Below are 26,189 nucleotides of genomic sequence, written 5' to 3'. Positions count from 1 at the left end.
AGTCATTAATTACGAATATAACAGTTTTACGAAAAATGAAAACGACTTATTAGAAACTCTAGCTTTCTATATTATATGTCCTATATTTACACAGGATTGTTTTTGTATTTGTTTGTTTCAAGGTTTTCTTTTACGGTTCTAGGAAAAAAAAAATGCGTTTTTTGCGAGTTGTGTTTGCTTGCCGGCGGCCCCCAAAGTGGGCCGCGACTCAGTAGTTAGGTATATCTCTTGCGTGGGGGGGGTTTTCTTTGAACAAAGAAAATGAAAACTCAATCCTAATTCACGCGGGTATATGTACACATTTGTGGCGGTGTATTTTTTCTCTGGGTGGCTCTAAACTAGCGTAGTTTTTTTTTTGTTTAAAAATAAAGAAGAAATAGGTTTTATGCGTAAAGTAGTTTAAAGTTCTCTCTAACACTAGGAAACGAATCAATAGTAAGCGGTGTTTTAACCTACGTAGAAACAAGATAATTAATGATCATCAGTATCATTTCGGTGTGGTTTTCCAAAAACTGAAAAAATAGATTACTATTCAATAAATTCATTCCTACTCTACATAGTTCATAGATTTTTTTTTGTGTTGTTTTAATCTGATCCTCTTGGTTTTGTTATTTTTATAATCGTAGTGTGTGTTGGCTACCGTTTTTTTTTTAAATGGTATTTTAGTTCTTTTTTACATGCGTGCTTTTGTTTGTCGCAATCAAATGTAACGGTTACTTAGTTGTTATGTTGATCTTTTTTTGTTTATTTGTAAAGCGCTTTTTTCCTTTTTAGGGTATATAAAATAATAGGGGGAGAGGGCGCAGCGCGCTCCCCCGCGTACAATATGCAATCTTTACCATCGCTTTTTATCTGGTTTATAATAGTTATAAAATGACTTTTTCGATTTTTTTCCTCTTGGAAGAATAGCGTGTAATGAATAACAAAACAAAATATAATAGTTATAATCAAAGATAGGATTTTTCCCCGATTTTGACAACCCAGCGGTCAAACATTGTTTGTGTGTGTGGTTGTGTGTGCGTGTGTAAGTATAGGTTTTTGAAATTGGTTTGTGAACAAATGGTTGGTATACTTACAGACGCACACACATACTGACAGACATTCCTCGGGAATCGCTGTGTGGTTGCCACGGGAAACCAAAGCACACTGGGCTGGGAGGGCTTAACAATAAACTCGCGCGTTCACAACGTTTCGATTCGACTTCGGCAGGGTTCTGACGCCTTGATTTTCTGAGTTTTCCGCGCATACACACACACATTCTGCCCCGCGCACTGCGTCGCACACTATTACAATTAATGGATTTTTCTTGCTGCGATTATAGTTAATAATTTTTGGATAGATTTCTCTTTTGTCAAAACAAATAATAAAGGTTCGTTAGGATTTTTTTAGGTTATTTCTCAACGCTTCTCGTACTAAATCTAAGTGAAATATGTGTTCTTACTTTCGCTTCGCCGTCTCACGTAGAACCAGAGCACTTTCGCGCAAATCTCAGTCCCTCATTCTCTCTCTCGCGATCGCTGTCTGTCTGTCTGTCTGTCTGTCTGTCATCATCCGTTCGACATATTCCCTATCTCCTATTCGCATATTGGCACCATTTCGCGCTCACGCACGGTTTGAAATCACATTGGTTTCCGCATCTCCTTCACTGCCGCTTAATCCATGACGCGTCGCTGCGTGTGCAGTGACGTCCGCAGTTGCCGAACACGGGCGTACAGTCGCTGCTGTTGCTTGCGCAGGGCGTTCAGCTGTTCCTGTTCGCGGTTGAGCCGGGTGCAGAGAACGGCCGCCTCCCGGAGGATGTTCACTTTCGGGGCGCGTTCCTTGTCCCGGAGGTTCGGAATTTGCCGCTTGAGCTCCTCGAAGAGGTTCTTCAGCCCGATTCGCCTCTGTCGCTCCATGTCGTTGTGCAGGTTGCGTTTCTCGAGGGTTTCCTGCTCTTCGGAGGACTCGGGCGAGCGGGCGATCGTCTTGCCGGGGATTCGTTGCTTCTTGTTGCGGTGCTGATGGTGGCGGTTCTTGCTGCGGTCGTCTTTGCTGGGCCGCTTGCGCGGGTTCGATATACTGCTGCTGTTGGGCGGCAGCGGGGTGTTCGAGCCGGAGATGCTGGTCGACGACGCCGGGGTGAGATAGTTGGGCGAGTAACCGTAGGATTTGCTGGGGCTGTGCTGACTACTGCTGCTGGACATGCCATGGTGCGACGGGTAGTCTTCGCCCGAGTGACGGCGCCGGTGGTGGTGCGACGGGTTGCCTTGCGGGTGCTTGCGGATCTTGAGGGCCACCCGGCTTTCGACGTGGCGCTTGTCACGGGGCGTTGGATTCGTCGGCAGGTTCTTCTCACCTATCGATACGACGTCGATTTCTTCGTCCTCTGTAAAGGGTGGGGGAGAGAGAGAGGGGGAGGAAAGAAGGTTACAATCAACGATTTTTTTTTGGTTGAGAATGAAACGCTTTCACAATCATCACATCCGGTCTCGTTATTTCGCGCAACCCACCCAAGAGAAACGAAATTCCCACCGCAGCAGCCGGGTTTTGACCTTGAACTAGCCGGGCGTCGTAATCAGCAAGCCATGAGCGAGCTCTTATCAAACGTCTTCTCGGTCTCGTGGTTTGCTTGGATTGAATTTTTGGTCGGCAACAATGAGTGAGCGCGCGCGATTCGAGATCATGGCCTGCTGCTCCTCCCGGTGATTTGTGAAGGTGAGAACAACTCCCAAAGGTGTCGGAATCGAGAGGAATTACGGAGGAGCGCCAAGGGAGAAAGGAAAAAGTTCGAGTCATTGACCTAGATCGGATCGGAGAAGAAGGAGGCGGAGGAAGGAGAGTGCATGCATAGCAAGTGAATAACGCGCGAGGCGACCGGTTGCGGTTTTGTGGGCATGGGCGGTGGCAGCAGCAATGCACATTCACACCGAGAGCCAAAAGACGGAGCTGGGATCAGTTCTCAGAGCAGAGCAGTGCCAGAGTCGGTCCAATGGCTGTCGAGTGAGCGTGTGAAGTGAAAGGTACCGAACCGGATTCCACGTCGCCGCTGCCGCCGCCACAAAAGCACCCAACCAAGGCATGTGACCGCCGCCACTGCTGTTCTTCAACCCCTTCCCCAAATGGAGGTAAGGGTCCTCACGTCAGAATCTCTCGCGCGATGGGGAGTGAAGAACGTTTCAACGAGCGAGATAAAGAGGAATTCCGAGCCGGCGACGATACGAATCAAGAAACCAAAACACACTCCACAAAAAAAAACGCGCAGCCAACGGAGCAGGTGAAAAAGGCACCCCGAGCCAGGCAAATTCGTCGCCCAAGTGCTGGATTCTCGCACGTTCATGACTAGTGTCCCGATCCGGGTGTACCTACAGCGTTTGAGTGCATGACCGATTCGGACGATTTTCTGCCTCCGCAGTTTCTATTTTGGTTCTCCCGTTTCATCACAATGACGGCGACGACCACCAACGAGTCATTGTCGCCTACTGCGATCCCAAATTGTGCTCCAATTGCGAATACTGCTTTCCCACCCCGAACCGACCGAATCGAAGTGAGCGCAGTAGGGTTGTCGCAAATTAATCGATTATTTCGATTAATCGATTAATCGACTCACTACTAATCGATTAATTTTTCATCGATACCTGGCTCAATCAATAATCGAGATAATCGATTAACTGACATCGATTATTTGCCAAAAAAATGTCCAATTCAAACAACGATGATCTTTTCCCGTAGTTGAGTACGGAAATTGATCGCACAATCATAAAACCACGAATATGCTCATAGATCTAGCAGTTATTCATTTTTATATTCTCTGTGCATTAATCCCAAATTGTCGTTTTCCAAGGTCATCGGTGCGAGATTTTTTTTTCGATGAACACAGTCCTACAGTCTTGTCAGCATTTCTGTCAAATTTGAGTTTATTCAAGTTTTCAACATATTCCTATGATCTTTCAGCCACACTAACGAGACTACATAGTTTGTACGGTAAAATTTGAAAAAAAAAAAAACAACGAGTCGAATTGTCCCATAATGAAATGTAACCTTGTTACAAATCCACTGCATAGTTTTACAACGTGTTATACACAATTTTGCGGTGTTCTGATCAGTGATCACTTTCAACGTGTTCTTGGTCTTCCCAAAGTATCTCTTGAGATTCTCCCACATTTTTGAAAGAATGTTTACAATGAGTTTATCAATAATTCTCATAGATTTTTTTTTTGCTTTCTTTGTACATCGTGGTAATTTTTAGCCATTGGCACTGAAACGAGATAGTTCTGAAATTTCCTTACTTTAGGAAACGAACATAACATCGTTCAGTGACCTCGGGAAACGGCGCTACAATGCTTTTAAACGTTCTCAAAATTCCATTTTTGAACCGGTTTTTTTTTTCGCTCTAATGAAAAGGTATGAGACCCTTTAATAGAGTTCTGAACAGTTTTTTTTTGTGAAATTGTCATGCTGTACACAAGGAAGTGGTATACACCTAGAGTCAGAATTTATAAACGAGTATGGCTCATATTTGCATTCTGATTGACTAGAGCATCATCAAATCATGGTATTGGCCATGTGATATCAGTTCTGATAGATCTCTGTGTGGACATTTTCTGAACATCATGTTGTAAGTACCATCATTCGACAGCCCAAAATCTATTATTTTTATCCACCTTCAGAGAGACGTCATTCCATAGAGCAAATATGAAATAGGTTATATCCGAATCCTTCGTTTTACGACGAAACACAAAGATAGAACAAAATTTATATTTTTTTTAGGTTCATGTAATCAGCACAGATAGGGCTACAGAAGCTTCTCCAGAATTTTTAACAAATATCGCATGAAGAATTTCCAGAATGTTTCTCCCGGCAATTTATCCAAGAATTCCTTAATTAATAGATAAATTCAAAAACTGCTCCAGGAATCACATTGCGAAGAAAAAAATCATTATCCATAGAGATCTCCAGGAATCTTTATAGCTGTATAATCCCTGTAGATGTCTCTAGGAATTCAATGTGAAGCTAAAATATGAAACCCCTTCAATTTTTTTTCCAAGGATCGCTTCCTTTCCAAAATTACTTCGTGATACATCCAGGCATTTCTTCAAATGAGTCTTACAATTCTTCCAGGAAATTGGTAGAGATTGCCCTGAATTTCATTTCAAGCAATCAATTATGATTTTTTCAAAGATTCCTCCAGGAGTTCCTACAGTATTACCGATTTTATTAATTCTTCCAAGACTCCTCCAGAAATTATTTTCAAATGACTCCTCCAGGATTTTTTTCAAAAAAAAAAAAAACAAAAAATACTGTTGAATAAATCTCCAGCGATTCCCAAAAAATTCCAAAGTATTGCTCTATCACTTCGTTCCAGGATTCCTATGGAACACTCTACAAGAAAACTCTCATGAATCCGTACACAACGTCCTCTAGGTGCACTTGCCGTATTTGCCCTAAGAATCCTTACAGAAAATCCTCCAAAAATTCCACCAGAAGTTGTCCACAGATTCCTCCTGATTTTCTAGGAACTTGAACAATTCCTGTTCCCAAGGGGATTTCCCCCAAAAATCCTATTAAAATTCCTGCAAGAATCCCTTCAGAAACTCCTTCAGACGTTACTAAGAGATTTCTTCCACGATTTTATCCAGGGTAGCTAATAAAAACTTTTCCTTGGATTTCTTGGAAAAATTCTTGAAGTATTTCCTGAAAGAATTCCAAGAAAAAAATCTGGAGATAATTTTCGAAGAAAATCCAGAAAAAATAACGACAATATTAGGAGGAATTTTCAGATGTATCAATATATGTACATTCTTCAAAGCATTTTAGGAATTATTCTTTTTTTTTTACTTAAGAAACCTTGTAAGGAATTTCAGCACGAGTAAAAGAAAAACGGAACCTATTACTATTTAACCCTCTAATACCCAACCCCGCCTTTAGACGGGGTACCCTTTGGAATTTTGTGTATTTTTTCGTAGCTCGGAAATCAAAATGATTTTATTTTTGGCTTAAACCTTAACTCTTAACACGCACATCATAAAAGTTTTTATATGACTTTTCAAACTTTTTTGTATTTTTGAAAATTGTTTGAAAAATTGTATTCTTATATAACCTACAAATGCCTGGGGTTTATTTTACGTGTAATATAAAAAATCGTATCTTTTATATTTTTCTACTATCAATCTATAGCAGAAGAATTAATGAATTAATTACATTACGTTTATAACAGAGAAAATAATAAAATTTACGGAAAAATATTAAAATTTATTATTTTTAAAAGTACCGTAAATACTTTATTTTTATTATTGCCAAAAATCAGTAAGAAGAGAATCTCTGAGAGATTTTTTCTTTTGGAAACTACTGAAGAAATTCCTAGACGAACTATAAAAAGAACCACAGGGAAATGTTTTGGAGGACCCAAGTGATATTTGTGGACCAATGGTTGGAGAAATCCCTAAACAAATTTCTAAAATAATTATTGAAGGAATTCCTAGATGAATTTCAAACAAAATACTTGCAGCCATCTCTGAAGAAATTTCAAAAGGATGCCCATAAGTAATCCACAAAAGTTCTACTGGAGCAATTTACAAAGAATTCCTTGGATGAATTATTTGCATACTTCCAGGAATTTCTAGAGGAATCCCAAAAGATATTCATAGTAAAATCCGAAGAAGAAAATTTGTAGCATCGAAAAAGAAACGGCTCGAATAATTCCAAGCATTAAAAATTCTTAAGAAGCCTCTGACACAAAATGCCTAAGGGAATCTTTGGCAGACATTCTGAAAAAAAAATGTAAAGAAAATAACTGCAAAAATCTCTTCAGAATTTCTGAAGCTAAATCAGGAATAATATGTTCAGGAGGAATCTTTGGAAGCATGAATGACGGTGAAATTATGGGAGAAATTCATAGCTAATAAAATTCCTGTCGGTAGCATCCCTGATGATTCCTCAAAGAGTCCATGGTAAAATTCCTGCTGCAATTGTTTCAAAGCCATTGGTCATTTTTGCTTTCAATGATATTTTGTTCAATACATAACCTTAACAAAGGACCATTAAAAAGAAAATTTCCAGGTTTCTTGAGAAAAAAAAGCAATATTCAGATCTTACTCCAAGAATTCTACGATGAATTCTATCAGAAGTGTCCATTGATTTTCTCTCCCATTTTTTTTTTTTAATTCTTTAAATGAATTCTTATAGGTTTCAATTCTACAAATTTACCCAACATTTCCTTAGGGATTTTTCTTGTAGATTTCGCCAGCAGTATTGCTTAAAAATTTTCACAGGTCAAAAGTCTTTGAAAAGTATCAAGACATTTATTTTTAAATCACCGTCAAGTTACTATTTCCCGTGAATTTAAAAATAGCTGCACTTCAAAAAATGGAATATTTAATCCAAATAATTTAAAGCGAACTAGACTACCAATACGAAGCGTTGCACGCAAGAAAGAAAATAAAATTCGTGATGCATAACAAAAAAAATACTCAAAAATTGTGTTTACAAATGTCATGTTAAGGTCACCTCGTTCCGTTCTATGTCACCATTTACCGTGCGTCTAGTTTTTTTTACCACTTATTTTTAAAGGTATTCAAATCTTTATTCACAATAAGAGCCAAAGGAAGTTAAAAAAATGGCAATTTTCATCATTATGAAATTTGATCAAAAACTAAATACAGTGAGATTCCGTTTTTGGCATGCTCCGTTTTTGGCATGCTCCGATTTTGGCACCCCCCGATTTTGGCAACAAAATGGATCCGTTTTTGGCAACATTTTTTAATACCATTAAAATTTGTAAATTTTTGTAAATATTATCGTGTCTGTTGCTTTGGTCACTTGAATAGCATGTCAACTCCACACCGATTACATTCCAGATCTCCATTTTCGTCGATGTTTCCCCAAATCTCACCAACTACTAAGGACTCGCGTACGCGCTTATTTACTTCAGAATGGTCATTGGTCATACATAGGCTACGTTTCATGAGACCAATAATCTCCACCAGTATCTCAACTTAAGACCATTCTTTTTTCATAGGCATTCATATTGAGTGACCAGCCCACTTTAGTCTGCCAGTACACAGTTCGAACGTAACGTGTAAATTTCTGAGACATATAATGCACATAATCGGAGCGTGGTATAAAATGGACATTTACATGGTAGGTCATGTAAACTTCAAGTATATGTCATGTAATCCGGCAGGATTCTATGTATTTACGTGACATATAACACACATTTACATGATTCAAGACTTAAATTTACATGACGTCGTGTTTACATCGCATAAATAAAGTTTACATAACGTGTAATCTTCATTATTTTTAACTGTGTAGGTGATACAATAAAAAAACACTGTTCTTCAGATTTGGAACAGCTTGTTCGAACAAAGCACCAGCACCGACATAAGAGCAACGAAAAATCTATGACTCACACAGAGTAACAATCATAAATTTTGTCTCGCTGTCTTTATTATTATGGATTTATATACATTGCGTATGTAAAAACACACCGCAATAATAGATACAAATATGTACAGCAAAATGTTGTGTATCATAGCTTTTTTAAATTTCATTAAATAACATGACAAATGCGAATACAGTCCAAACTACAATTTTTTTTTCAATAATACCATTGGAGCGTGCGATAAATACGACTGAGAGTGTTTTTACTTTTTGTCTGTGATATTGGTGTGTATATTGATCTCTCTGCGTCAACTATTTAAAGCTACGTTCTCTATTTTCTATAGACTTTATAAGGCGTTAGATTTGTTAAGAGACGATCCAGAATTCTGTACAAGATTGTTAATCAAGGATACGGGTCTCAACATCATCAAAATGTTCCTTACGAGCTGAGTCTATGAGTTTCCTAACTGTACCCTGGAGAACCCTTAAGGAATTCTTCGTTCTTGTGGGACTTTTCAGAAATTTTAACGAATTCATGAGAATATCTGCAGATTCCAAGTGGACACTGAGAGCTTCTTAAGGGATCGTTAGAGTGTATAACTGGTTATGGAGGATTATGTCCAACATCTGGTGATTCCTAATGAACTCTAGGGCGTCTTGTAAATTTTAAGCGGGATAATGTGAATTTCTAGTTATATTTTTAATATTTTCGGCGAAAGCTTGAGGATTTTGAAAAGGTCCCCAGAGGAATTTGAGGTGTGCTAGTGGGAGCCTAATATTATTTTTTAATTTTTTCATCGGAGACTTGAGAATTTACGGCAACATCGCAGCGGAATTTCAAGATGTTAATTCATAGCAAAATCCTTAGCAAGATCCTGAGAACTCTATGCGAGATCCTACGGATGCTTGGCAAGATGCTTCAGAGCTCAAGCGTTTTTTTTTCTGTAGATTTCTTATGAGTACCTGAAGATTCCTATAAGGTTCTTGAGGTTTCATAACAGGATCCTGTAAATTTCAGTTGCTTTCATAAGGCAGGTGTAAAACATATATCAAGCTTAATTGAAAATTATTTCAAGTAAAAATTAAATTCTACACAATTACAAGACATTTATGCATCTACTCATGTTTATGTATGCCCTTTTGATACAGTCAACCATTCATTATAAAATGCTTTACTTTATCAGAAACATAAATTGAAGGAGCAATTCTAAACTTACCGAATTTTTAGATTTTATGCTAAAGTTAAACTGATTTTAAATGTTCATTTAATTAGAAAAAAAGGTTGGTTGGTTGGTTTTGCAATATCCAGCGCTTTTGATTCGCAAATACGTCTTTAAAAGAAAACATTTTTGTTTTCTTTTTTTCTCATAGTTTTAAGAAAATGTCCAGTTCTTCAATAAAAGTCACTTATGCGATTATTGGTTTTACAAGGACCTCTTATACAAAAGTTATGCATAAAGCTTCTAAAAAATAATTGAAGACGTTGATGCGTAAAAACGCGATCAGAAAATCGTTTGCCAGATTTAATATTACGGAGCTATAGATTCATAGCATAGTAGAACCCTCGGAAAAATGCTTCGAAGTGAACCTTTTCGAAGTCTCAACGCCTTATGATTCCATAAAAATGATGTATTAACATTGTAATGATACTTTCAAAACCAATAGTTGAAAAATAAAATTTGAAATATGGGTTCCGATTTTGGCACGGTTCCGTTTTTGGCAACTGAAAATTTCAACTTTGTTGCCAAAAACGGAATCCCACTGTATAAACTACCATAACAACAAAACAATAATTCCAATGTTACTCAATAATTTCATGCCTTTTTATATTAATGCGCGGTAATTGCAACCATACATACTGAAAAGAGTCCATACACCTTGCATTTGTGTCTCGACCTAAACACAATAAAAATTCTAATTTGTATAAAATCACATGGCTCATACGATGAAATACATCTTACTAGTGATATTACAGCGAAAATTCCCGCTCCAACCGATGAAAATTTTTTGTCAAACGAAAAAACATCACTACATCGCTGCAATATATTTCATGTTGTTCTTTTCCTTATGTAAGCGATTGTTCAGTTTGTGCAGCCTACTTTAGCTAGGGACGATGTTAATTTTCAAGAATTTCGATAGTTTTTACGACTACAATACTGCCGTTCTACGCATATTTGTTCCGCTGTCCATAAGGTTTACATAGAACATGGGACAAGTAGGCGTAGAACGGCAGAATATATCTGTTATTTTTCCAGACAAATTGATTCGAATTTTTAAAATAAACAAATCCTAAGGATTGTTCCATAAATTTCCCGAGGGATTATTAAATTTGTTTTCAAAACTTATTTAGCAATTCCTCTATTAATTCCTCCACAAATTCCTCTTGGAATTTTTCCAGCATTTAATCTTAAGATTACTCCTTCCAATATTCTAAACATTTCTCTAGTGATTTCTCATATAAACACTTCAGAGTCTTCATGGATTCTCTTTTTTTTAAGTTTTTTTTACACCAAACATAACACCAATATCACAGCAATTATTGAAAACACAAATTTCCTCAGGGGTTCTGTCTGATGTTTTCAAAAAAACCTACAGAATATTTGAATGAATTTTTTAATCAATTATCTTTGGAATTGATCAAGAAAATCTTCTAATACTTTTTCAAAACAATTGAGAGTAACGAATCGTTATCGTTACTTAGAATTTACAAAAGTTTTATTGAATTTTCTCTAAAATTTGCGTTTGTATTTATGTCTAAACTAATCTAATGTTTTCTGAAAACAATCCTTGACATTTCTCTGGAGACATCCTTAGAAGAATGACTGGGTAATTTTATTAATTGCAATTTTAGAGATAACTTTCTTTTCGCCAATTGAACCAAAGACAAATTAAAGACCTCCATGTCCCTAGCAGTTGCCTAAAATTTTATGTCTCATAAGGTAATCTAGAATGCCGTGAAAAGTGTACTGCGATCTGTCAAACTTGGGTACCTTTTGCACTACCGAGGGACCAAATCCAGTACTAGAAGTGGTACCCAATCTGAGCCCAAGTGGGACGGACCTGATTGAACAGAAAGCTACCGCAGCTGTCACACTACTAATTTCCAAAAAAAAATCTTCAAAATACTCTTAAAGAAATGCCTGGTTAGATTTTATGATGAATCGGTCTCATATCCCATTTTTCCTGTTAAGTTTCTCTTTGTTTTCTTAATTTCTGTTTGGTTTCTTATTGTTTTATTTCTGGTTCCAGTTTTGTTTCATTTTTCAGAAAAATTTTTTGCCGTCCTTCTCCTTGCAGATTTGTGAAAAAAAAAATATTCCAGAGGTAGAAAATTCTGAAGTAACCTAAACAGAGCTTACCTGAGAACACTGAATGTCAATCTAAAAATGTTTAGTAGTTCATTCGAAAATCGTGTAGAAACTCATTCAGAATATCCCTAGAATTTTGTCAACTATTCCGTAAACATTTTTAGTTGTTCTGATAAATATGAATTGTTTAAAAATTCTTTAAGTTATTCCCTACAATTTACAATGAATCATGACACAAAATATCAATGGACACTCGATCAAATTATTCTCCAGGAATTAGGAAAGCAAAACAGAAATTGTCTACAATGCTTGGGGCTCATGTATGTTTTGAATAAATGGGTCAGTACTATGTGTTTTTTTCATCTCCATTATAGATATCATGAAAAAATGGGAGAGGAAGGGATTAGCTTCAGAATTATCAATATAGGCTATAGGTTCAACGAATATACTGAATTACTAAACATACTGAAGTTCATCTTGATTTAAAAAAATAACTTTAAGAAACAATTTACTAACCCATGAATCTCATCTTCATGCTTCGGAAATTAGATTAGATCTATAAATTTTTTGAAGAATTTGCTCGTGCACTTCGAATGAATGACACAGACTTAGAGGAACGAAAAATCTGCTCACACTTGTCATCATGTCCAAAACATAGTATTTCATTTTGCCCAATCCGTTTTAACTTACTCCGGTGTATCTTATAGCAGGGAAAACTCATATGAACAAAAAAAATGTCGATTAATTCGATTAATCGGAAAATACTGGTCGATTAATCGTTATCGATAATCGGCATTCTTGGACTGTAATCGATTATCAACTAATCGATTAATTGAGATTTTGCGACAACCCTATGAGCACATTTCGCGCGTGAAAGTGGCCTACTCCGTTGATCGTGACAAATAACGTGAATCTTTCTCGGCGGGGAAAAACTCTGAATATTAATAAATCAAGAGTCGCGCGCGCCATCACGCGAATTTCTCCTTTCATTTTTCCCTCCTCCCCACACGCCCGTCAGCAGAGCGATCCGTTTTGCAAAAGTTATTGGCTCTTTAAACCGCGGCAGCTTCGAGCAGCAGCAGCGTGAAATGCCAATTCAATCGAAGCAAGCGCGGTCCAGCAGCCACCAGAGGTCACGCTGCGTCAATGTACGCACTACTCTTCGCTCACGCACTTCGCGTCCCCCTTCATTTGGCATTCGATTGCCCTTCTTTTTCGCGAACCCCCCCTTCCTCCTCCTCCACCCCGCAACCAACTTCAGTAAGTAATGGCCCGACGCTGCTGCTGGCTGCTCGCTATTACCCCCGAAAAATACTTGGAGCAAACCGAGGGACCAAACAAAAGGGGAGACGCGGACGAAGAGCGGCCTTTAAATATACATTTTCCGCCTAGCAACAGCGACGCAAAATGCTGCTGCTTCAAACCGTTTCACACTCACCCATACGAACGCAGTTGGCGCTGTGCATGTGTGTGGGACTCGGCGAGCGGCGAGCGGCCTACTGCGAGCGAGCGAGAGAAACCCAAACACTACCAAAAAAAGACGCACGGCAGAAGGCGAACGCTTTTTATTTTTTGGCCGTCGCCAGATTACAACACAAGATTGTGCGTTGAGTGAGGGGGACGGGACGGGGGCCGATTATTCACGCGACTTGCGATATTTCTGAGTGCGTGGATGCTGTGGGAATGCACGGTCAATTCGAATTGTGCAATTCCAATTCGACTTCGGATTAGAACCCATCGCTGAGTGGCAGAATTTGAGCGTGTCCTTCCACCCCATTCCAGTTGGAACGCAGCCAGCCCGCTCGTTGGAATGATTCAACTTCTCGGGGAAGCGAAAACTTGTTTTGGCGAGTGATTGAACCGGTCCTCATCCTCCTTCATCACGATTCCCCCCGGGAGGGGGGGAAATCCCACCGCGAATTCTCGTTCTCGAGAGTCCCCCGCGGATAGGGTGGACTCGACAAATATGCCAAGAATTTTTAACAGTTGCTGAGGGGGTGCTCTCAGCACATCTAGTAGGCGCCGACCCAGAGAATGTCGCGTTGCCGTTCACGTGACCGCAGCAGCAGGCACAGCCTGCACTATGTGAGTCAGTTTCCCACTAGGAGAACGGAACTGCATCGGTGAATTTTCACCGCGGAAGATGACTGTGCACTTCGGGGTTGATAAAAAACTGTCTCTCCGATTGATTGCGGCGCAATTTTAACACTGCGAGTTGTGTCGTAAGTCAGTGCCGGCGCGACGCGAGGAAAGGGGGGACGATGGGTAGGTTAGTTAGGTTAGGCCGCGATGTTTAGTTACCGTGAAGGTGTGTGGGGATATGTAAATTTTCGGTCGGTCTAGCAAGCAGCTGCTGTCGCACGCCACGCAATGACCGAAGTCAAGGCCGCGAGCCGTGGCGCGGCGCGGTTCTTGTAATTTAAATTTTTAATCGGCTTCGCGCACAAAGACTACTACGATCAGACAGACGAGACGGGCGAATTTGCGTAGTAGGCTTAGTAGATACCGCGGGGCCTGCTAAGACGACGGCCAAATTCGAATCGCAGCAGCTCACGCACTTTTTTTGTTTCGCTACTCAGTGCGTGTGGTGAGACCGGTTTCAAATGTATTTGTTGGAGGAGAGCAGCCTTTTCGTGTTCTCTTTTGGGGCGCTAATTCGTCGGCTAGACAGCCGCCGGGTCTTAATTGCCCCGCGCCGAGCCAGGGTCTTTAAATGGTGCACAAGCCTCAAGGTCTCTAATAGGCCGTTCGAGGTGAATTTGGCGAGATTGCGTCATAGGCGGCGGCGCGACCGAAGGAGGAAATGCCCGGCCGCGTACCCAGTCTCTGATAGGCGTTCGACCTAGTTTTATGCGGAGAGAGAGAGAGCGATCAGCAGCCGCCCTTTTTTCGCCCGATATCGCGGAGAAACTGGGCGGCGGTCGCTGCTGATCGCCGATCGTTCAATAGCGATTATAAAACCACCACCGTCGCGATCCGATCCACTTTCAACGAACTACGAGCAGCGAGCAAAGTGAAAGCTGTCTGCTGGAGGTTAAACTGAACGTGGAGCAGCTGTTTCGCGCAGAGCAAAAGGGCCAATTTCACCGGAGGTGAATGAAGCGAAATGAACGAACGTTGGGATCTCGAGGAGAACGACCTTGGTTGGTGGCGAAACGTTTCGCTTAACCGCACGGTCCGTAACCGCAGGTTTCCAATTTCCGATCGAAGAAAATGGGGGCTTTTGTCGATCGTATAAGAGATCGTACAATATTGGTGCGATTCTTCAGTAGGATCGTCAAGAAGTGTCTAGAGATTTGGGCTCTTAATTGCAATCACTTTCATCTCAAAGAGAGTTCACTCAGAATTCCGAAAAGGAACTCTCTCAGAATCCTCGAAAGAATTATTCTCTCAGACTACTGATAGGGAGTCTCTCAGAATCCTGGAAGGAGACTCTAAGAATCCTAGGCAGAACACTTTCTGAATCACAAGAATGATGCTTTCAGCGTTTTGCGAAGAATGCTTTAAAAGACTTGAGAGAAATTCTCATGAGAGGGATTCTTTCAGAATCCTGGGGAAATTTTCAGAATTTTTTAGGAGGGATTCTAGGAAATCTTTCAGAATGCTGAAAGAAATTCCCTCAGAATCCTGAACGGGATTTTCTCAGAATCCTGAAAGGGATTCTCTCAGAATCTAGAAAGGGATTCTCTCAAACTACTGGAAGGGATTCTCTTAAAATCCTGAACAGGGTTTTCCTAGAATCTTGACAGGTATACTCTCAGAATCTTGAACGGGATTCTCTCGGAATCCTGAAAAAGATTCGCTCAGAATCCAGAGAGGGATTCTCTCAGAATTCTGAGAAGGATTCTCTCAAAATCCTGAGAGGGATTCTCTCAGAATCCTGAGAGGGATTCTCTCGGAATCCTGAGAGGGATTCTCTCGGAATCCTGAGAAGGATTCTCTCAGAATCTTTCCATATTCTGAGAGATTTTTTCAAAATTCTAATAATCTCTCAGAATTTTGAAAGGGATTCTCCCAGAATCCTGAAAACGGATTCTCTCAGAATCCTGAGAGGGATCTTCTCAGAATTCCGAGAGGGATTCTCTCAGAATTCCGAGAGGGATTCTCTCAGAATTCCGAGAGGAATTCTCTCAGAATCCTGCGAAGGATTCTGTCAGAATCCTGCAAGGGATTCTCTCAGAATTCTGAGAGGGATTCTCTCAGAATTCCGAGAGGGATCATCTCAGAATTCCGAGAGGGATTCTCTCCGAATTTTGAGAGGGATGCTCTCACAATTACGAGAGGGATTCTCTCAGAATTCTGAGAGGGATTTTCTCAGAATTCTGAGAAGGATTTTCTCAGAATTCTGAGAGGGATTCTCTTAGAATTCTGAGAGGGATTCTCTCAGAATTCCGAGAGGGATTATCTCAGAATTCCGAGAGGGATTCTCTCAGAATTTTGAGAGGGATGCTCTCACAATTATGAGAGGGATTCTCTCAGAATTCTGAGAGGGATTCTCTCCCAATTCCGAGAGAGATTCTCTCAGAATCCTGAGAGGGATTTTCTCAGAATTCTGAGAGGGATTCTCTTAGAATTCTGAGAGGGATTCTCTCAGAATTCTGAGAGAGATTCTCTCAGAATTCCGAGAGGGATTCTCTCAGAATTTTGAGAGGGATGCTCTCAGAATTTCGAGAGGGATTCTCTCAGAATCCTGAACGGGAATCTTTCAGAATCTTGAAAGGGATTCTCGTAGAACCCTGAAAGAAATTTTCTAAAAATCTTGAACGGTATTTTCTCAGAATCTAGAAAGGGATTCTCTCAGATTCATGAAAAAGAATTCTCTTAGAATTCTGAAGAAAAATTCTCTCAGAATCCTGAAAGGGATTCTCTCAGAATCCTGAACGGAATTCTCTCAGAATCCTGAACGGAATTCTCTAAGAAACCTGACAGAGATTCTCTCAGAATCTAGAAAGGGATTATCTCAGACTACTGGAAGGGATTCTCTTAAAATCCTAAACAGGGTTTTCCTAGAATCTTGACAGGTATACTCTCAGAATCTTGAACGGGATTCTCTTGGAATCCTGAAAAAGATTCTCTCAGAATCCTGAGAGGGATTCTCTCGGAATCCTGAGAGGAATTCTCTCAGAATCCTGAGAGGGATTCTCTCAGAATCCTGAGAGGGATTCTCTCAGAATCCTGAGAGGGATTCTCTCGGAATCCTGAGAGGGATTCTCTCGGAATCCTGAGAGGGATTCTCTCGGAATCCTGAGAGGGATTCTCTCGGAATCCTGAGAGGGATTCTCTCGGAATCCTGAGAGGAATTCTTTCGGAATCCTGAGAGGGATTCTCTCGGAATCCTGAGAGGGATTCTCTCGGAATCCTGAGAGGGATTCTCTCGGAATCCTGAGAGAGATTCTCTCGGAATCCTGAGAGGGATTCTCTCGGAATCCTGAGAGGGATTCTCTCGGAATCCTGAGAGGGATTCTCTCAGAATCCTGAACGGGAATCTTTCAGAATCTTGAAAGGGATTTTCGTAGAATCCTGAAAGAAATTCTCTCAGAATCTCGAAAAGGATTCTCTCAGAATCCTGAGAGGGATTCTTTTAGAATCCTAAGAGGGATTCTCTCAGAATCTTGAGAGTGGTTCTCTCAGAATCCTGAGAGGGATTCTCTCAGAATCCTGAGAGTGATTCTCTCAGAATGCTTGAGGAGGAATTGTCTCAGAATCTTTCCGAATTCTGAAAAGGATTCTTTCAAAATTCTAAGAATTCATTCCAAATGTTGAGAAGGATTCTTTCCGAATCCTAAGAAGATTATTTTCTAATCTTGAGATGAATTCTTATCCGAATCTCGTGATGGATTCATATCCGAGTCCTAAGAAGGATTCTTTCCTTGCTTTCTTACCGACTCTTGAGAATTCTGTTTGAATCCTGAAAATGATTCTTTCTCAGCTTTCTTACCGAGTCTTGGGAATTCTTTCCGATTTCGGAGAAGAAATCTTTCCTTGCATTCTCACCGAGTCCTGAGAATTCTTTTCGAATCCTAAGAAGGATTCTTTTACAGCTTCCTTCGAGTCTTAAGAATTCATTCCGATTTCTGAGAAGGATTTTTTCCTTGCTGTCTCATCGAATTTGCGAATTATTTTCGAATCCTGAGAAGGATTCCTTCCCAGCTTTCTTTCCGATTTCTGAGAATAATTCTTCAGTATAAAAATACTGAGTCTTGGGAATTCTTTTCGAATCCTGAGAATACTTTTCCAGCTTTCTTACCGAGTCTTGGGAATTCTTTCCGATTTCTGATAAGGGTTCTTTCTCAGCTTTCTCACCGAGTCTTGAGAATTCTTTGCGAATCCTGAGAGGAATTGTTTTCCAGCTTTCTCTCCGAATCTTGAGAATTATTTCCGAATTCTGAAAAGGATTCTTTCCCTCCTTTCTCACCGAGTCTTGAGAATTCTTTGCGAATCCTGAGAAGGATTCTTTTCTTGCTTTCTTACAGAGTCATTCTTTTCTAATCCTGAGAAGATTTGTTTTCCAGCTTTCTTACCGAGTCTTGAGAATTCTTTCCGATTTCTGAGAAGGATTCTTTCATTGCTTTCTTACCGAGTTTTGAAAATTATTTCCGAATTCTGAGAACAGGGTGTCCATTTAAAATCAATTTTCCAATTCCCGGATTTTTCCCGGATGCTTAAAATCAGATGACAAAAGGTTTCTGCGTTTTGATATTTTCTCATTTTGATAGAAAATGGTTAAATTTAGTGAAGTTTAACTAAATTATTTGGTAAATTATGTTTGATTATATTTGTAAAATACTGGTAGCTCCAAACAGTATCGAAAGTGTTTTGGAAAAAGGTATGTATCTATATCTTTACTAGCTGTCCCGGATTCAAGTAGCTGTTGTTCAACTCCCATACAAAGTGCCAGATAAGTTTTAAGATGATTTTCCAGCTGTTCATGAGAGGTTTCCAAACACAAACACGTCGCAGCACTTGAAGAATACAACAGTGAAAGAGTCATGTAAGTCCATTGGCTCTTTCTTATGTCATTTCGTGTTATACAAACACCATTCCATTTTTATTTGTATAGAAGATAAATAGATAGATATAGATAGATACATTTCTATTTGTTGATCGTCCAGCTGCTAGAATTCATATGAAGTTCAGAGAGGTTTTGAAATTATATGAAAAAATATCCACTTCATGCATCTTAATTTAGACTAAATTTTCACGAAAGGGCCAATTCATTAACTTCTAAGAATGCCTTCGAAATTATGCGTTAGACATGGTCCATGGCTGATTCATGAAAAAAATCTTGATCTGGTGAAACTCATGTTCATGAGACATCTAATGTAATCCTTGATACACGCAAAAATGTCATTGTTACGCTGTTTAATCTAACATTATCCTCAGCGTGATCCACAATGGGCGAGATTCTCACAAAATCAAGGTCAGGATTCTAGGCAGAGCTCTTGCTTTATCTTGACCGGTCTTTCACATAATTATAGGTGTGATTCTGACAGAATGTTTTGTATTTTTTGAAAACTTTGACCATTTTTTCAAACTATTTTGCAACAAAACTTTTAGAGAATATCTTGACTAAACCTACACGAAATTTCTGGAAAAAATCCCTAAAAATCTTAGAGAGTTTACTTTGATTTCTCTATGAATTTCCTGAAAAATTAAATTAAACAATTTAACCATCCTATCCTATCTCAGAACCGTCCTATTCTGTCTTAGTAAAACATTCCTAATTTTGTAAGAAGTTGCTATGATTTTCGGATCCTATTTCAGGCAAAAGCTCCTAAATTCTTTCCAGTTCTTCAAGGCAAAAATTAATTTTTATAATTCTACCTGAAAACAAATGGTTGTGTAGGAGAATTTCTTTAAAAACATATTTTTTCAGCAAAATTTGCAACGAAAAACATTGTTTGAAACATCTAGTAGGTTCAGTAGATTGGTTTCTAGCCAGATTAACTGTAAATTTCTTCGGAATTTTTTAAAGCATCTTTCAGATAACATTTAAAAGTTCTCAGATAATTTTCATTAAAAAAAGAATATACATATTTTCTAACAGAAGTTTAGTCAGTAATTTATTGTGTTCTAAAGATAAGAAAGTGTTTCATTTATTTATGATACTTTTGATGATTTTCATATAAATTCTTGTAGCTCAAAATAAAAAAAATAATCAAATTTTTATGATATGTTTCGATAAGCTTTGACTGAGAGGCGCTGAAATGGAGGTTCGCCAAGGGCGCCATGAGGCCACGCTACGGCGCTGAGAACACCCACCCATCCCCTTCAGCGTTATGAAATTTGTGAATGAGCCCTATGATCGAAATTGGCAAGAATTCAACCAATGACTGCCCGCCCAAGAATACCCAAAAGACATCGCTATTGAATTATCCATAAAAAACTTGCCATGAATTCACGAATAATTTTACAAGAAATGTTTTGGGATTTCCAACTTGGTAATGATTGGAAGAATTAACTGTAAATCTGCAGAAATCGGCATAAATCTTATCAGGGACCTCATAAGAACTTTGTCATAGATCTAGGACTAGTCAAACTAGTAATCCTGAAGAGGCTTCATCATGAATCAGTATCATCAGTAAGTCCAATCCTGCCAAAGGGAATTTTCGATGAATTTGTCCAGGAATCTGGTAAATATTCCAAGAAATTTGCGATATATGTGTTGGCTCTGCTTTTCGCCAATCTCTACTAATAAGAATTTCAAGAAAATATCAGCCAAGAATCTTTTCTAGAATTTACTAGAATGGTGAACTCGCCTTGGGCGAAAATACACTTAAATGAAGATAAATAATAATAATATAATCCACTAGAAACTTTATTGGCAATCCTCTTATAATATGTTCAGTTATCTTTTGAAGAAATTGGTCAATTATCGCCTTTATTCCCGTTAAGATTACAGCAAAGATCTCATAACAAAATTGTCATGAATCTAAATGGAAATCTATCAAGCATCCTACCAAGAATCTTGACAGGAATCCCTATGTAACCCTTCTAGAGACGTTTCAAGGATCTAATTGATGTTCCATAGAATCTTCTTTGATTTTTTGTTTTTCAATAATTGGCCGCCAAAAATCTACACAACATTTCACAAGAAATAGGTAAAATTTTTTAGAAAAATGTACACAACAACATCCCAGGAAATCAACGATTATTTTGAAGGATTTTGATAGAGAAAACACTAGAAATCGTTAACTGGTATTTTGCATAATGACTAGTTGGACTGATTTGGTAGAGAAATAGACCAAATCAGTCCAACTTGTCATTATGCAAAGTACCAGTGGACGGGCAGCCTTTTGAAAGCCCCCTGTCAAAATATTCTTGCATCATTTGGAATTGAAGCAAACCGGTATTCTTATGTTCAAAACACATAATTTCCCGGTGTCTTCTCCAAATTCACGGGTATTTCCCGTATTTTTCCCGGCCATTTGTAATTCCCGGGTTTTTCCCGGTTTTCCCGGATTTCCCGGATGGATGGACACCCTGTGAGAAGGATTCTTCCGGATCCTGCGAAGAATTCTTTTGAAACCAAGAGAATAACTCTTTCAGTATTCTGAGAAATCTTGAGAAAGATTCTTGGAAAATCCTGAGAAGGATTCTCTTAGACACAGATTTGGTAATTGATTAAGGGGAAATATAAGTCGTAAAAAGGTTCCCGAATCGCCGTCAAATGAATGTCTGAAGGGCAATGTAGTCGTTGAAGTACGAAGTATATCGCAAAACTGTTGCAGCGACAGCAATCCTAACGAAAAACAGTTTCAAACCTGAGAAACAGACAACCCTTGAGGCAGCCCTAATTCCGCCACCAGAACGAAACCCTATCTTCTTCCCGAATTTTCGCGAAACGCCGAAACAAGTTTCCCAAGAAGCGACCCCTCCTAGAGAGGCGAAAACCTCCTCCTGAGAACAATTATCAAGCTGCCAGAAGAACCGGTCATGCCGGACCACCTTTTCCGCCGCATTCTCGCTAAATTATGTGCGAAAGTTGTGCATTCTCACCGTTATCCTTTGTCGTCTTCGTCGCCTTCGTCCTTCTGCAGACGACGCGACGCGCTCGCGACTGCTGCACGGCTAATCAGTCCCAATTTTTTGTCCATTTCTCACCGAAGGCATCGAACTTTCCCATTCCCCCGAAATCCGACGGAATCGGTCGGAATCTGCGGAAGGCAGCGGCACTTCCGCCAAGTGTCAAGATTCATCATCCGAATTGTCCTCCCGTCGAATCGCTTCGCTTTTTGTTGTCTGCAGTGCGGTCCCGTAGAACCCACATGAACTCTTCCTTCCCATCTAGCCCCGGTGGATTCGGTGGAATGAGTCAGTCGAGACGAGACACACTCTGTTTCCCGCTCTCGTCGACGACCGTTTTCCTCCGGCCGACCGACCGTAGTGCGGAATGCAGATGTATTATTGCGCCGTTTTGCGAAATTTCCCCGTTCCTTCGCCGCTTAACAGGTACCAACTTCTCAACTACTACTACTACTGCAAGCGAATGTGACTGACGACGGTGAACGACACACTACGCTCTGCCCGTTCCTTGGAATATACCGGGAAAACTAGGAAGTGAAAGCACTGCGTCAAAAAACCGACGAAGGTCGAACGGATCCTTGAGAGTACATAACTCCTGCGGGAAGCAGGAGCGGTTTATTTACTCCAAACGACCACCCAACAAACGCCGGGTAATGAACTCTGGGCAGCCCCGGTTTGTGACCTTGAGCAGCTACCCATCCCACCACCCTCCTCTCTCTAGCTCGCTCGCTAGCGTTGATTATCCATCTCCAGAGATGGAGATGTGTGTGTGCGGGTACGCACTTTTCAGGACTCGTCGAATTTTCCCATCCCAAGGCGGCATGGCCTCCCTTGATTTCCCACCCAGGATCGTTGGTTTTTTTTTTCCTAATTTTCCCGCCAACGAAAAAGGCGCCAGCTCCACACTCGCCCCCATCAGTGCGAGACACTGCTGCTGCTGCTCTCATCCGCCTACTCTGACTCTGACTCGTGTGTCACGAGATAATTTCACAACGTGATGCGTGCGCATCCCTTCGCTCTCACCGACGACCGACTACTACGACGATGCCGCCCACAGAAGAGAGATGCTCCTTTCTCGGACACGGAACGACGTCTGGCGGCCAGGGCTGGTAGCAGTCAGACAGCAAAATAATAGTGACTTTAGACGAATTCCATGTCAAATCGGTCAGTCACAGAACTCGACCATCTTCGATTTGGATTAAATTTTGCACATGTTTTTTGTATGGTAGAATAAGTGTTTTCCATAGAAAAAAATATTATTTTGACTCAAGTGTAACTTTTGAAAATGGCTTATAAATTTTAACTTGCAACTTATTTGAAAAATTCTAACTCCAAAACTGTTGATTCTAGAGAAAAATGTTCTATGAAGAAGTTGTAGTGAACCGTTAGGACTATTAGAAAAAAATATACACTGAAAAAATATTTTATTTATTTTCATAAAAAAATCAAAAATAAAACTTAAATTTAAAATTACACCAAAAATCCCATTTTTAATATTTTTTAAATTTTCACCATAGAATCTTAATAGTAAACAGATGTTTGGGACAAAGTTTCATGATGGAGAAATTTTTAATAAAAAAGTTTTTCTAAGAACAACTTTTGGACGATTTTCAAAATTTTGATTTTTTGTCAAAATAAATACGTTCTGATAATACAGTAAGCATTTTGAAATGATTCTTAGCCATAATGATTATATGAATAATTTCTCTAGAAGTAGCCATTTTCAAATTATATCGAGTTTAATGCAAAAAATATTGTTTAAATATTAAAATAGGCCGTTTTCATAAGTTATTCGCGTTTCTCCATTTATAATAATACGTTTTTGAGAGTAAAGACCATATTTCTTTCCACTTACATATTTTTCTTGATGGAGAATCGCGAATAACTAATGAAAATGGCCTATTTTAATATTTAAACAATATTTTTTGCATTAAACTCGATATAATTTGAAAATGGCTACTTCTAGAGAAATTATTCATATAATCATCATGGCTTAGAATCATTTCAAGATGCTTACTATATCATCAGAACGTATTAGTTTTGACAAAAAATCAAAATTTTGAAAATCGACCAAAAGTTGATCTTAGAAAAACTTTTTTATTTAATATTTCTCCATCATGAAACTTTGTCTCAAACATCTGTTTACTATCAAGATTCTATGATGAAAATTTAAAAAATATTAAAAATGGGGTTTTTCTGTCATTTTAAATTTAAGTTTTATTCTTGATTTTTTTATGATAATAAATAAAATATTTTTTCAGTGTATATTTTTTTCTTATAGTCCAAACGGTTCACTACAACTTCTTCATAGAACATTTTTCTCTAAAATCAACAGTTTCGGAGTTAGAATTTTTCAAATAAGTTGCAAGCAAAATTTTATAGGCCATTTTCAAAAGTTACACTTGAATCGAAATAATATTTTTTTCTATGGAAAACACTTACTCTACCATACAAAAAACATGTGCAAAATTTAATCCAAATCGAAGACTATCGAGCCATTTTTTTCGACTCATTCTGGATGGAATTCGTCTTTAGTGACCAAAATGATCAAAAAAGTGACCAAATAGTGACCAAAAAGTGGCCTAAAAGTGACTTGAAAACTACAAGTATTAGTCTTTTTTTTGCGTTTATTATAGAGGCTTTAAATTATTGAATTAATTTGCCTCTTAAAAAAGATTTAATTATTTACAATAATTCAAACAATTTCGCTCTTCTGAGAAACGCTAATAACTTTCCTTCTGATTTTCTGTCATTCTTCAAAATGTTTTTCGTTGATTTAGCTAATCCTATTTTGTCTCTTAGACTTTTAAACTGATTACAATGGATTAGAATGTGTTCTATGCTGTTCTATTCTTGACACATGCTGCAGACTGGAGGTGATGTTTTATCGAGTATGTGACCTTTGGTGAGTCGACTGTACGACAACTAGTTAAACATTTTTGTTCTGCAAGAGCTGATCTGTCGATCCATTTTGCAGTCAGGGTGTCGACTCAATTTTGAAAATGAAACTCCCTGACTTTCCCTGACCTTCCAGTCGTTTTTCAGAAAAATTCCAGACCACTGAATTGGTTGATTTGCCAAAGACTAAATAAAGATATAGTAGTTGGGCTCAGAATAATCAGGTACCACATCTAGTAGTACAAGAACCATAAAATTCTGAGCAACTGAGGTCTTTATTTCGCCATTATTTGCGATATGTACAAGAAGATACATGTCTGACTATTTTTTCATGATGCTTATTAAAATTTATAAGTTGTATGAATGAACTGGGCTAAATCTTTTACTTTACTAAAAAAACGCCTGTTACATAATTTTCTGGAGCATTTTTTGAAGCTAGTGATTAAACTGAGCAGTTGTGCGTTTTCTTTTAATCAGGGTGTCTACTCGTTCACCGAAATGAAATTCCCTGATATTTCCAGGTTTTTCCAGGTTTTATAAAAATAATTCCAGGTTCAAGAAATACTCTAATTTTTTTCTAAAACAAATTAATGACAAATTTTAAAGTGTTTTCGATTTAATAACTATTTATACATTTCTGAACATTATGTAAAGCATGCTAAAACTATCCAAAATATCCAATATTACAATGTGAAGATGATAACAATACAAAAGCTAAGTTTTATTCGAATGAATCGTATTTGCCAAGGATGATGTCTTTTATTCCGTATGTAAGAGCTCTGTGAACTGAAAGGAACATTCTAGAGCATCAGTATGTATCTTCTTTAAAGTGTTTTTAGTACAAATTATGTACCATGCATTTCCATCGGTCGTTTGGATAACTAAACAGTTGCATGTTCGCAAAATTAAACCTTATTTGAATACGTGGCAATATTTTACAATAAATACTAAGTTTACCGATGTATTAGCAAGTTATCATACATCAAAAATTCCAAATTCATTAAAATATCTCAAATTGAATCGATCGTGTTAATGATCATCTGCCAGTAGCGCAACCAGGATTTGACTCTAGGGGGGGTTTTGTGAACTTGAAAATAATGTGTATTTGGAAAAGTAAAACGGGTGTAAAAAAACCGAACAGAAAAATTTCAAAACCTTACTGTGTGTAACATTAACGAAAAAAAGTAACACCATATGCGAACTTCAGCTTTTCTCGTCCACCCTGGGAATACCTTTTTATATAAATTAACAACGCTACTGAAAGGAAATCTGTTGTATCTGGTAGAATTTTCCAATTTTTTTTCCGAAATACGTTTGTTAGGTATGGAAAAAGATTCGGGTACCAAAGAGCATTTGTCCTAGATTCTACTTTTCAAATGTGAATAGCTAAACGGGATAACAATATTCTAAAACCTATTAAATCTACATTTTTCAAAGATTGTTCAGAAATTTATCCAAGCTACATTCGGAGGCACGCACATACAATGGTGTGATAGCGTTTAATCACTCTTTATCTGTTCTGTTCCTTATAGTTTTCAAGTTTTTCAACAAACATAATGATATTTTAGTGCACGTTGCAGCAAGAAGTATTTCGAT

The 26,189-nt window shown here is 38.7% G+C and overlaps 1 protein-coding gene across 2 annotated transcripts in view; it reads right to left on the bottom strand.

Annotated features, from left to right (window-relative positions):
- Positions 1-279: 279 nt before the first annotated feature.
- The window catches only part of LOC5575983 (myc protein), a 418,254-nt gene continuing 392,344 nt past the window's right edge, over positions 280-26,189 (bottom strand). For both annotated transcript variants that reach the window (XM_021838778.1, XM_021838777.1), the window contains one exon: positions 280-2,368. In XM_021838778.1, coding sequence (XP_021694470.1) covers positions 1,653-2,368 — 716 coding nt within the window. In that variant the 3' untranslated portion in view covers positions 280-1,652. The remainder of the gene's footprint in view (positions 2,369-26,189) is intronic.

Source organism: Aedes aegypti, chromosome 1 (genome assembly GCF_002204515.2).
Source record: "Aedes aegypti strain LVP_AGWG chromosome 1, AaegL5.0 Primary Assembly, whole genome shotgun sequence".
Classification (NCBI taxonomy): domain Eukaryota; kingdom Metazoa; phylum Arthropoda; class Insecta; order Diptera; family Culicidae; genus Aedes; species Aedes aegypti.
This window is presented reverse-complemented; position numbering and strand designations above follow the sequence as displayed.